At 34.0% G+C, this 12,924-nt stretch overlaps 1 protein-coding gene across 1 annotated transcript; it reads left to right on the forward strand.

Moving 5' to 3' along the window:
• Positions 1-581: 581 nt before the first annotated feature.
• On the forward strand, positions 582-9,678 carry LOC116125024 (presequence protease 1, chloroplastic/mitochondrial-like). Its single transcript, XM_031410754.1, has 19 exons — positions 582-956; positions 1,275-1,458; positions 1,844-2,018; positions 2,122-2,254; positions 2,399-2,469; positions 2,850-2,933; positions 3,792-3,882; positions 4,490-5,010; positions 5,096-5,260; positions 5,350-5,568; positions 5,665-5,792; positions 6,271-6,460; positions 7,034-7,117; positions 7,203-7,300; positions 7,670-7,934; positions 8,016-8,178; positions 8,257-8,437; positions 8,977-9,048; positions 9,262-9,678. Exons 1-19 carry the CDS (start codon positions 653-655, stop codon positions 9,401-9,403), a joined length of 3,270 nt encoding a protein of 1,089 aa, XP_031266614.1. The 5' UTR covers positions 582-652; the 3' UTR covers positions 9,404-9,678.
• The last annotated feature ends 3,246 nt before the right edge of the window (positions 9,679-12,924 follow it).

The following is a 12,924-nucleotide window of genomic DNA, read 5'->3' on the forward strand; positions in this document are numbered from 1 at the left end:
ATCTCTATTATTCACAAAAATGACAAATATACCATGTAAAAATTATAAATACACCCCCAATTGTTTACAAAAATTACAAATACAATGTGGGGACCGGTTGGTTCCACCCTAGGTACTTAGACCTTGGTTCCTATTCCAGTTCTTGGTTTCGGTTTTGGTTCCTGGTGTCGATTCCAGTTCTTAAAGTGGTGGAACTAGAATTGAAACCGTAGAGTGTCAGTTCCACCAAATTTGGAACTAGACTCGACAGCCTAGATACTTGTTGGTTTCGGTTCTACCTTACAAAATTTGCTCACCCTTATTAGAAAGGTCGAGAATTTACTTAACGTGCCATAATGAAAATTTATTTCTCAATTTATAAAAAAATAAAATGTAAGGACAAGAATTAACAAGGGCTGAAAGAAAACTTGGTCAATTACAAACCACAATTACAATTTGATTGATTAATAGATATTTTCCCTTGCTACAATTACAAACAGGCTCGGTCAGGTCAGTTGAGGTCAGTCCGACTCTTTTAATCAAGCCCCTGCAAAACCCAACCAATCAAACCCTCCCGTATATCACAATTCACAACGCAACGCAACGCAAGAACGAAAACAAAATCAAAACGCAACACTGTAGCTTAGGGTTATCCACCTGACAGTCAGTAACAATGGAGAGAACGGCTTTGCTTCGCTCTCTCTCGTGTTCTTCTCTAGCTTGCAACAAATATTACTTCCGCTCTTCTCACAAGCTCTCGCAATCTCTCATTTCTCGCGCTTCATCATCATCATCATCATCATTGTCTGCCGCCAGGAGAAATCAGCTCCGTCTGATTCCCAACCTCATTAGACGCTCGCTGCACCGCGGTCATACCAGATTACGTGCTCCCTTATCCTCTTCTCTTCCCTTCAATAAACATTTCTCAGCTCTCGCTACGCGCGCCGTCGCCTCTCCTCCTACACAGCCCTCTCCCGGTACCATATTTGTCGTCGTTTCTGCGTTTTTGGAACATTATCTAATTGTAATAGCATGTACTTATTGAAATTACAACACAGGTTCTTAAATATCTTCAGTTGAGCTAAAATATGTTGTATACCATTATATTTAAAATAATTTCATTCGAGCCTATTATAAAGGAAAAGCAATGTGAAGAAACTTCAATTTGAAATCATCTTGAATAGATGTGGTATAAGTAGATTTTAGGATATTTTTGTTAATAATTTAATACAGTGACTGATTAACTGTGTTCTAATAGTTTGTAAAAATTTGTTTGCTTTTCGTTTTCGGCATAGATGTTGCTGAAGTCAGTGATGAGGTTGCGGAAAAGTATGGATTCGAGAAGGTTTCAGAAGAGTTCATTAAAGAGTGTAAATCAAAGGCTGTGCTTTTCAAGCACAAGAAAACCGGTGCTGAGGTTATGTCTGTATCAAATGATGATGAGAACAAGGTGTTTGGCATTGTCATTCGAACTCCTCCGTAAGTATAAAATAATGCACCTTGTTTTGCCAATTTATTACATTGTATGTATGTGTTCATGTAGAGCAAAATATTAGGTGAGGGATTTTAGTCATTTGAACTGAGTGAGGGTGAAATCTTGAAGTTTGTGGACGGCATTACCTCTTGCTTACATGGCCAATTGATTAATATCTCCAAATATGAGATATAAATTTTGGTAAATCCTTATGTTCTTATTTATAGCAATTGGTACTTAGATGTTTTTATTGTATTTTGGGCATTGGTTATATTTTCCAATATGTATCAATTCTTATGGAACTTTATGTGCAAACTGCGTTTGGGTTGATTGTTTAATTGATGGCTGCCTAAGATTGTAGCATCTCTTTGTCTGTAATTGACAATGCAGGAAGGATTCAACTGGGATTCCACACATATTGGAGCACAGCGTACTATGTGGTTCAAGAAAGTATCCTTTGAAGGAACCATTTGTTGAATTGTTGAAAGGGAGCTTGAACACTTTTCTAAATGCATTCACCTATCCTGATAGGACTTGTTATCCAGTTGCTTCCACAAATACTAAGGTAAAAATAAGTTAGAATTATAAAGAATAGAAGCTTGAAACTGGAAAATTTTGCTTTAATTTTTTTTTTTTTTTTTAAGCCACACTATCTTTTTTTTGAACAGGATTTTTATAATCTGGTTGATGTCTACCTGGATGCTGTCTTCTTTCCAAAGTGTGTGGAGGACTTCCAGACTTTTCAACAGGAGGGTTGGCATTTTGAGCTCGACAATCCTTCAGAGGAAATAACTTATAAAGGTTTCATTTTGATATATCACTTCATTTTGTTATGAAATTGCAATGCCATTTTCCAATGGATGAGGGTTGACTTTTGCTGGTGATGATTCATCCAACTTCTGGATATAATTGTTTTTGACCTTCTTGCTTTATCCTGAACTGCAGGTGTTGTTTTCAATGAGATGAAAGGTGTTTATTCCCAGCCTGACAGTGTATTAGGGCGGACCATTCAACAGGCAAGTTCACCAATATGTTCTGGTTGTTTTTCTTTCACATTCCTTTCATGTTAGCAACTTTGCAGAATGTTTTCACAATTTATTCTTGAGTAGTATCCCTAAAGGGGAACCCTGAATCTATTACTGCATATAGTGGTAAATTATCGGTTGATATTGAATTGCATTTCTTTCAATCTAATTGTTAATATGTTGTGGCCGTATTGTCTACTTGTATGTTAAGATTGTCTAGCTATTGTGTGATATGTGTTCAGAGGCCTTGTGTGTTCTCTGATGGCTTCAAATGCTTGTATGTTGGTTCACAACACATTGGTTGCGTCATGCAAATTCTGATACAGCCATCTTCTTGTTATTTATAACCATGTCTAATAAATTTTTCACAGGCTTTATCTCCTGACAACACATATGGCGTTGACAGTGGAGGTGACCCCAAAGTTATCCCCAAGCTGACATTTGAGGAATTTAAGGTCTGTCTTGAATAGCATTTTTAAAATACTTTTTCTAGTTAAGTTTAGCATGATGTTATTTAACTTTTAAACAATAATGACCTAATATGTGTTATATCTTGGTGAAAGATATGATTGTTATTGCTGGACCTAAATGATTTACTGTTCTTTCTTTTCCTTTTTTTTTTTTTTTGGTTTGAATTATTATTATGTATATTTATTAAGTTGTGACAGAAATGTAATCTGCCAATATTATCCTTTATTGTTTAAATTATTTTTTTATTTTTGTCTAAAATGATAATTTTCAACTCTATGCAGTTTGGCATCAGTATTGATATGTATAAAGTTGTTAAAACTTAATTTTATGTTCTGTATGTTATACTGTATGTTTTCTTAAGGAAAATAAACATAAAAAAGAAAAAAGAAAAAGTTGTTACCCACCCTTTAATGTTAAAACACTGTGAGGACTTATCCAAGGCCATATGAGGTGTAGAATAGACATGATAATGGAGATTTTTGTGAAACAAATTTTGCGGAAAATGGAACTGTTGATCTGTGCTATTAGGGTTTCTTTAGTAAGCTATGCACAAATGCTTCTATCCATCTAGTTCTTCTAATAATCTGGTGGTAGTGCAGATAAATAAGGAAGTGCTGACATGTTTTTATTTTTGTTTTTCTTGATTTAAGCTTCAGTTGGCTAATTTACTGGAGTTTTAGGGTTTTACATCCTGGTCACGATTATATAGTGTTCATACATACCAATTGTGATAAATTTTTTGCTGCCAAATAATCTCAATGTGAGCTGAACCACAGTACTATCCTGTGTAGATGTATTAATAACTGTTTTATTATTCTTTTTTTCCTGAACAAAAATTACAGGAATTTCACCGAAAATATTACCACCCTAGCAATGCCAGGATATGGTTCTATGGAGATGATGATCCAAAAGAACGACTACGCATCCTGAGTGGTAATAAATGAAATCTCGGATGTGATGAATTTTTTTTTTTTGGGTCTTTTTCTTTCGATGTATTATTGTATTACGACTTTGGCCTTTCCCTTGAGTTACATGAATGCTTCGTCCCAAAGTAAAGTGATGCAAAACTACAGTTGCAAAAAGTTATAATGTATAACAGGATATATGAGCAGACTTTGAAATCTTACATGGCTGGCCAATTAAATTACGGAAACTGAAATATCCTTCCCTAATTGTGTTTTGTTTCATGTTGCTCTGATGAGGTCGTCTGCATAAGAAAGAAAATATTGTGATATTATATTTTATCTTGGATGTGTACCTGGTACATAACCTGTCCTTCATTGATCAGGTGATAGAAACATATATATTACCCCCCCAAAAAAGTTTCCTTCCCGAGTTCTCTTATCATTTTTCTTGGAAACTTCAATTTTTGGCACATAATGTTAAAGGCAGAGCAAATGATTCATGAAGCAACACTCATTCTCATTTTATGGTCTCCATTCATGTTATAATGTTGTCATTCTAATAGTTTAACTGAATATACAAGTTCAGAGTTCCAGCAGTTATATGTAGTACATTAAAATTCTTTTCTCTATCACAGAGTATCTGGATATGTTTGAGGCAAGTTCAGCTCCCAGTGAATCCATAGTTGCACCTCAAAAACTATTTTCAGAGCCAGTCAGGGTAGTTGAGAAATACCCTGCCAGTGAAGGTGGCGATCTTAAGAAGAAAAACATGGTATGCCTTAATTGGTTGCTCTCAGATAAGCCCTTGGACTTGGAAACTGAGCTCGCTCTTGGATTTTTGGATCATCTTTTGTTGGGAACTCCTGCTTCTCCCTTAAGGAAAATTCTACTGGAAAGTGGTCTTGGAGATGCCATTGTTGGTGGCGGAATTGAAGATGAACTCCTCCAGCCTCAATTTAGTATTGGGTTGAAGAATGTTTCTGAAGAGAACATTCAAAAGGTAGAAGAGTTAATCATGTATACCATGAAAAAATTAGCAGAGGAAGGTTTTGATACAGATGCTGTGGAGGCATCCATGAATACAATTGAGTTTTCTCTTAGAGAAAATAACACTGGGTCATTTCCTCGTGGCTTATCATTAATGCTTCGATCCATTGTAAGATTCATTTTCTGCTTTAGATACTTGGTGTTTCTATCTTAATTTTTGTAATCCAGTGCTTTATATGGCTTTTATATTATAGGGTAAATGGATATATGATATGGATCCTTTTGAGCCTTTAAAGTATGAGAAACCCTTGATGGATCTGAAAGCAAGGATAGCTGAGGAAGGCTCTAAAGCTGTTTTTTCTCCTTTAATTGAGAAATATATATTGAACAATAGTCACCGTGTTACTGTAGAAATGCAGGTACTTGTTATTTTGTGTCACTTTCTATATTTGTTTCATGCTTCTAGTTATGGTCATATCAGATGCTAATCATTTCAAATCTGGTACAGCCCGACCCAGAGAAAGCTTCTCGTGATGAAGCAGCTGAGAAAGAAATTTTGGCAAAAGTCAAATCAAGTATGACAGACGAAGATCTGGCCGAGCTAGCACGTGCTACACAGGAGCTACGATTGAAGCAAGAAACTCCTGACCCTCCAGAAGCTTTAAGAAGTGTTCCAAGTCTATCTTTAAATGACATTCCTAAAGAACCTACACGTGTTCCCACAGAGGTTATCACAATTCATTTAGGGATTCCTGATTCAAGTGTTAACATATTTCCTTTGAGTTGAAGTGCTAAAACTGAGCTTTTGAACATATTACTGTAGGTTGGAGATATCAATGGTGTAACAGTTTTGCAACATGACCTTTTCACGAATGATGTCCTCTACACAGAAGTTGTCCTAGATTTGAGTCCACTAAAACAAGAGCTTCTTCCTTTGTTACCACTTTTTTGGTAAGATGATCCCTTAAGTAGCTGATAGCCAATTTTTGCTATGCGTACTCTTTGCTTTTCTATTTACTTTTCCTGATCTAAATGTAAGAAGATGTACTCCAAATAGAATTCTTCTTACAGGAAAGATTAGGTTTCCTAATTAGAATACTTAAATGAAGCTATGATCTTTATTCATCTGGAGGTTTGCTTGTTTCTTACTAGACATTATTAGTTTGCTTAAATCAGAAAATGAATTCTTGGCCTATCTCGTTTGCATGGATTCAAGTTGATATCATGATACTCTTTTTTTATTCTCTGAAAATTTTGTTATATTAGTCTTATTAAAAAGAAGAAACCTTCAATCAAATAAATCATCACATGCTACTCTTAGTGGTGAAGTAGTTGTGATATTTATGATGTTGTAAGAACTACCTGCATTTGCATGTTTCTGCCAAGTTGGTGGAGATTACCCTTTTTAACTTTACTATGAACATGACAGTCAGTCATTGCTGGAGATGGGTACAAAAGACTTGAGTTTTGTGCAACTTAATCAGTTAATTGGACGGAAAACTGGAGGAATATCGGTTTATCCATTCACATCATCCGTACAAGGCAAAGAAGATCCTTGTTCGCATTTGATTGTTCGAGGCAAGGCAATGGCAGGACGAGCTGATGATCTATTTAACCTGGTAATGTTTATAGCAACTTTACAAGTGAATTTATTTATCTTTATTTTTGAGTGTCTTGTATCCTTGGTGCACTGGAGAATGCAACAACACTCAAGAATTGGCTCTCTTACTACTTTTGTCATGTAGATATTGCTGTTATTTATCATATAATCAGGGTACATCAGCATTCATGGTTATGCTGTATTTCTCAACTAAACTTAGATATTTACTTTTTTCATTATATGTTTGCATGTGCTGTTTTCTACCAAATTGAATTGAATATAGTTTGTTAGACATGCAGGAATAAATGGCTTAACAGAAGGAATGTTTATAATAACCATGAATTTTATCTTTTTGCTATTTTGATTTAATTAATATGGTGTAAAACTTATTGATGTTGCTTAAATTTTATCCGTCACTGTCAAATGTAAATTTGTAAACTCCTCTTTTTGCTGTCAGTATAATAATATTCTGATACTTCTTTTAGGCTATTGTTTAAAGTTGTACTATCAAGCCTGTGAATCTGACATCTTGACTAATTTTGCCTGTGAATTAACAATTGACTGAGAGTTCATGTTTGTTTTATAATTGTAGATGAACTGTGTTCTTCAAGAAGTCCAGTTTACAGACCAGCAGCGTTTCAAGCAGTTTGTTTCCCAAAGCAAAGCTAGAATGGAGGTATATATTGTGATGTTCTAGTGGCTTGAATATATCACATAAAGTTTCAACTTTAATAATCTCAGACTTCCCTACTTATTTTCAGAACCGATTAAGAGGCAGTGGTCATGGAATTGCAGCTGCGAGAATGGATGCAAAGTTAAATATTGCCGGGTGGATTTCTGAACAAATGGGTGGTGTCAGGTTGGAATATTTTGATGATTTGTAGTGATTTCTCTCCTTTGATTTGTTCTGCCAATAATGTTATTTGTCAAATCTCGCTCTGCAAGCGTTGTAATCAAGAAGAGAAATATTGTCTAGGATTTGATATATGTATTAACTTTGTTAGAGCTAAAATATTAATTTTGGTTCCTTACCTCTCGGTTTAAGCTTTTAAGGGCAAATTGGTAACTTAGCAAACTTCATAACTAAATGCACTCTCCTATTTTGTTTGTTAGGGGTATTATTAAAGTCTGCCTTCATTTTTACAACCAAGACACTTTGAGTTTGACATTACATTTTATACCTAATTGACTTTACTGATTTGAATTGTATTTCTTCTTGTACTTTTAGCTACTTAGAATTCCTGCAAGCTCTTGAAGAGAAAGTTGATCAAGACTGGGCTGGGATTTCTTCATCTCTTGAGGAGATTCGCAGATCCTTACTTTCTAGGGATCGGTGCCTGATTAATATGACTGCTGATGGGAATAATCTCAAGAACGCAGAAAAGTTTGTTGGAAAATTTCTTGACATGCTTCCTAGCAACTCTCCTGTTGAAACAGCTAAATGGAAAGCTCGACTTCCTCCAACAAATGAAGCTATTGTGATACCTACACAGGTACAGGTTTTGTTTCCTTTATTGTTAAAACAGAAACAAAGCACTCCCACTTTCTGAAGATCCATATCATTCCTTTCTCAGGTAAATTATGTTGGGAAAGCAGCTAATATCTATGACACCGGTTACCAACTTAAAGGGAGTGCCTATGTTATATCGAAACACATAAGCAATACATGGTTGTGGGATCGCATTCGTGTTAGTGGTGGGGCTTATGGTGGTTTCTGTGATTTTGACAGTCATTCAGGTGCATCATCATTCTCTCTGTGTTTGCTAGCAGTATCTAGTTGCTGTTTGACAATCTGACCTCTGAATCTGTGTGTAGGTGTATTCTCCTTCTTATCTTATCGGGACCCAAACTTGATGAAGTCGTTAGATGTCTATGATGGAACAGCAGATTTCTTACGTGAGTTGGAAATGGATGATGATACGCTTACTAAAGCAATTATTGGGACCATTGGGGATGTAGATTCATACCAGCTTCCAGATGCCAAAGGTTATAGTAGGTACGTGGACAACTAGTTTTGTTTTCTTGAAGATTTTATCTGTTCTTTTCTTCTTTATATGGTTTTTTCTGTTCCTTAGTTTGATGTTTTCGGGCTAAAGTCATGGCAATATTTGATAACCCTGACCTTGTTGTACCCTAAAAAGTTTTAATCATTGGCTTTATAAGGTTCATAATATGGGTGTGCATGGCATTCTAAACTTTTGGCGGAAAATTGGTAGAGAAGGAGAAAATTCTTTCAGATTTTCATATTTTTTCCTTGGTTTTCCAAGTATATTTTTATTTTTTGCTTGCTTAACATTTCCTTCTTCCGAAGAGAGAGATATGGGAGGGGTTTCTTGCCATGCTGGAAAACCTATGGGAGGGGTTTCTTGCCATGCTGGAAAACCTATGTATGCGTCTCTGTGTGTGTGATTGGCATCGTCAGAGATTACAAGTTTTGCTCTTGAATGTACCCATCATTATTGTTGTTTATACTGTTGGTGCCCTTATGTTAATGTTGAATATCATATTCACCTCTTTTCTCTTTTCCTTTTTCAGTTTGCTACGCCATTTACTAGGAATTACAGAAGAAGAAAGGCAGAAAAGACGTGAAGAGATATTGTCTACAAGGTAAAGATTTTACTTGTTATTATACGCGTAGATCAAATATTGAAGTTGTAAAACATGCGAAACGTAGAAACACTTCCTGTGTGTTTACAAGGCTTTCTGTTGACCATTTTTTTTTAATCTGACTCATGGATGAAGAGTCTTGCTTCCATCCAAGTAGATTTGAGCTTTTTCTCTTTAAGTGTATGTAACTCTTTTTCCTTTTTCAACTGACAGTTTGAAGGACTTCAAGGAATTTGCTGGTGCAATCGAGGCCGTTAAAGACAAAGGAGTTGTGGTTGCCGTGGCATCTCCTGATGACATTGATGCTGCAAACAAGGAGCGCTCTAACTTCTTTGAAGTGAAGAAAGCCCTCTGAGAACCATGAACTTGCTTATGACCTTGAAAAGTTGCTTTGACAGCAAGCAGTTCTCTTACCTCATATTTTTCCATACGGTATGGGACGCTCAAAAGTGTTTACTTTTTCTCTCAATTTTTTTCACAGTAATCATAGAAATAAGATAGCAAAGTAGAAGAAATATTCACAGCATATGTCGTGATAGGTGCCGTATCAGGTCCTGCTGTTAAAATACTGTATTTTTAACATCAATAGTATCCTTCAATTTATTAAACCCCCTCGAAACCCTTCTTAAACACCGGTCCATCTTTCCTTGTCCATCTTATATATTTATAACAGATTTAATAAGCTATTCTGAATGTGGTCCGGTATTTGGTTCCCATAGATCCTAGTTCTGTGCAGCCCTTTGTTTCGATGCAAGGTCCACAATTGAATGTTTGGTTCTAGCTCTGGGCAATGTTGATTGTGTAAGAGGTTTTTAGTTTAATTCCTCTTTAGAGGCCCCTAGAAGGGGTGACCAAGAGGATTTATTAAGGTATATGTAAACCGGCAAGATCACCCAAAAAAAAAAAAAAAANTTTTTTGAAACTTATAATGCCCATTAGAAGTTTAATTGGATTACGAAGGTCAAGCTAATGCTTATTCATAAGCTACATCAAGATTAATTTTGCTGATTTTCTTTTATTTTTTTTTCTTTTTTTTTTTTTTTTTTTTTTTTTTTTTTTTTTTTTTGTTGTTAAATTTATCATCTTGATGCTTGATCATACATGAATTTTTTTTTAAGGTAGAAAATTTTATTTAAATATTTAATTTTTAGTTTTAGTTGTGAAAATGTTTCAATTTTTTACAAATCCTGTTCATTTTATTTTTTATTTTATTCATTATTATTTTGTTATATTAATTAAAATATTTATAAATAACTGAAAAGTAGTTTGATAAAATATAGCTTATAAGTACAATTTATTATTAAAATAACTACAAAGGATATTATATTATTTTATTAAATAATAAAATATACGATAAAATTTTAAAATTAAATAAAGATAATGTGGTAATATACTTGGTTAAACTAACTTATAAACAGAGCAGGAAAAAAAAAATACCTTCCCTCTAACTTTCTTTTTTTTCTTTTTTTTTTTTGCTTATAAGTCTAAAAATGTTATAAACAAATATATCAGCTTAATTTTAAAGCTTATAAATTAGTTTAACCAGCTTATAAGTTTAGACAAACACCCTCTAATTCAATAATTATAAAAAGTGTTAAAATCAATATTAATATTATCATATTTTTTAAAATATATTATTGATAATATGTCGTATAAAACCTGTATATATGACACATTCTAGAATTCCCTAACGGCAATGGTCTTATAGAGACTAAAATGATTTTTTCGGATTTTACTGGACCAGTCCACTTCTACAATATTTGTAGTAATTAATTACGAATGAAATAATACAATTTTTTACAAACTAAAATATTATAATTCAAAAAGACATAAACCATACACCTATAAGGAAAAACAAAGAATGATTAATTCAATGATTATAAAAAGTGCTAAAATCAAAATTAATATTGTCGTATTTTTTAAAACGTATTATTGACAATGTATCGTATTAAATCCATATATACCCATACCATATTTTTTCCGTATCTGAATTTTATGGCCAAATTTTTATAAACGTATTTTTCATAATTTGCTGTATCATACCCATAAAATTCCCGTACCCTTTTTTGGCCGTTCCCGTATTTACTAACTAGGTAAAGCAGTCGAAAGCTCGTATACAAGATGCTTAATCAATGCTCAAAAAAAGGATTCTGCTGCTCTTATCATTATAAAGAAAAAGCAATAGACTAAAACATGATAGAATTTGAGGTGGGTTTGACTCCTCACCCATTAAGACCTTATTGAATGGAAAGATTATCCCCTTTTATAAACCAGTAGGATTAAGCGTGCCTAGTCGGTGTGAGACTCTAATACTTTCCCTCACGGTCAAACCTATATGTTGGGTCATGCCTGTTATTTGAAGTAGTTATCTGCTCTAACTCCTCACTCGCTAATCAAGCACTCAACTCAACTGAACCTGAACTCTGATACCATGATAGAATTTGAGATGTACCTGACTCACCCAATAGGCCTTATTAGGCGAGGAGTGACCCCCACTTCAAATTTTATCAAAGACCAGCAGTCATACACCCACTATTCCCAGAAGGCGCTTCCTAATCTGCGAGAACAGAAGGGAGGTGGGAAATGAAATACCAAGAAGGAGCATGTGGATCTTCTTCCCTCACCAACCCATTTTTGGTGTTTGTAATGGTGATGGAGGCTGTCATAGTGGTCTTGCCGTGGTGGTGGTTTCATGCGTTAACTGGGTTTTAAGCAAGTTGGTTCTTCAATTTTTTGGTGGCTTTGTTGGTGGTGCAGTGGTGGCGGCTTTATTAGGGTTGAATTATTGTTCTGTAGTTTTGGGTTTTTGATTTGAATGATTTTTCGGGGGTTTTTTTTTTTATTATTATTATTATCTTGATGCTTGATAATGCATGAAATTTTTTTTTAAGGTAGACATTTTTATTTAAAATATTTAATTTTTAGTTTTAGTTGTGAAAATGTTTCAATTTTTTACAAATCCTGTTCATTTTATTCATTATTGTTTTGTTATATTAATCTCTACCGTCTTAGTTTTTTATTTTGTATTTAGTCTTCCTAAGATGAGAAATCGGGGGTACATTGGACATTTGCTTTCAAAAGCATTAACACATTCTAAAATTCCCTAACGGCAGGCGACAGCAGTCTTAAAGCATTTCCATAGGACTCTTTATATGATTTAAACTCTTTATTATAAAGAGTTTATCCAGAAAAATAAGAGTCCAACAGACTCTTTATCTTTAAAATATAAATTAGAGAGTGAGTTTGGCTCTCCACATTTAGAAAATCAAATTTCACTCTCTATCATAATTTTAATTAATAAACTACAAGTTCATATACATTTTATTTATTAATTCTCTCTCCCATTAAGTTTCTTTCTTAAAAATAAAGAGCATCTTCATTAAATTTAAAGAGTCTATTGGATTTAAATAAAAATTGTGTTCTTTGTATTTAAAAATAATTTTGAATCTACCTTTACAAAGTAATGGAGTTTATAATTTTGAATTTATAATTTGTAATTTTATTTTTGTTAACAAGTGTGGAGGGGTATTTATAAGTTTTTAAGGGTTTTTTTGCCATTTTAAAAACTTTTAGGAGGTTATGTAATTTTACAGGGTATCCAGAACCGGAACCGGACCCGTTGTTATAGATTCCGGTTTTGAGTACCTAGGAACCGAAACCATCGGTTCCAGTTCTGGTTCCAAATTTCAAGGAACCGTTAGTTTCAATTCTGGTTCCGGTTCCTTCAAAAAATATAGGGTGTCCAGAACCGAACACCCCTACATATGGCTATTTTATTATATATATATGTTTTCGATTCAACTATTTGATAAGTTTCATTTGATAGTAGATTTATGTGTTATATATATATATATATATATATATATATATATATAA

This window comes from Pistacia vera, unplaced genomic scaffold (assembly GCF_008641045.1).
Source record: "Pistacia vera cultivar Batoury unplaced genomic scaffold, PisVer_v2 Contig159, whole genome shotgun sequence".
Taxonomy (NCBI): Eukaryota; Viridiplantae; Streptophyta; class Magnoliopsida; order Sapindales; family Anacardiaceae; genus Pistacia; species Pistacia vera.

Excerpts from the sequence above, each read along its gene's own strand:
- LOC116125024 (XM_031410754.1), top strand. The coding sequence starts at position 653 with ATGGAGAGAACGGCTTTGCTTCGCTCTCTCTCGTGTTCTTCTCTAGCT. Across the intron at positions 2,934-3,791 it reads TGACATTTGAGGAATTTAAG|GAATTTCACCGAAAATATTA; the intron begins GTCTGTCTTGAA and ends CAAAAATTACAG. Across the intron at positions 8,179-8,256 it reads TGATTTTGACAGTCATTCAG|GTGTATTCTCCTTCTTATCT; the intron begins GTGCATCATCAT and ends ATCTGTGTGTAG.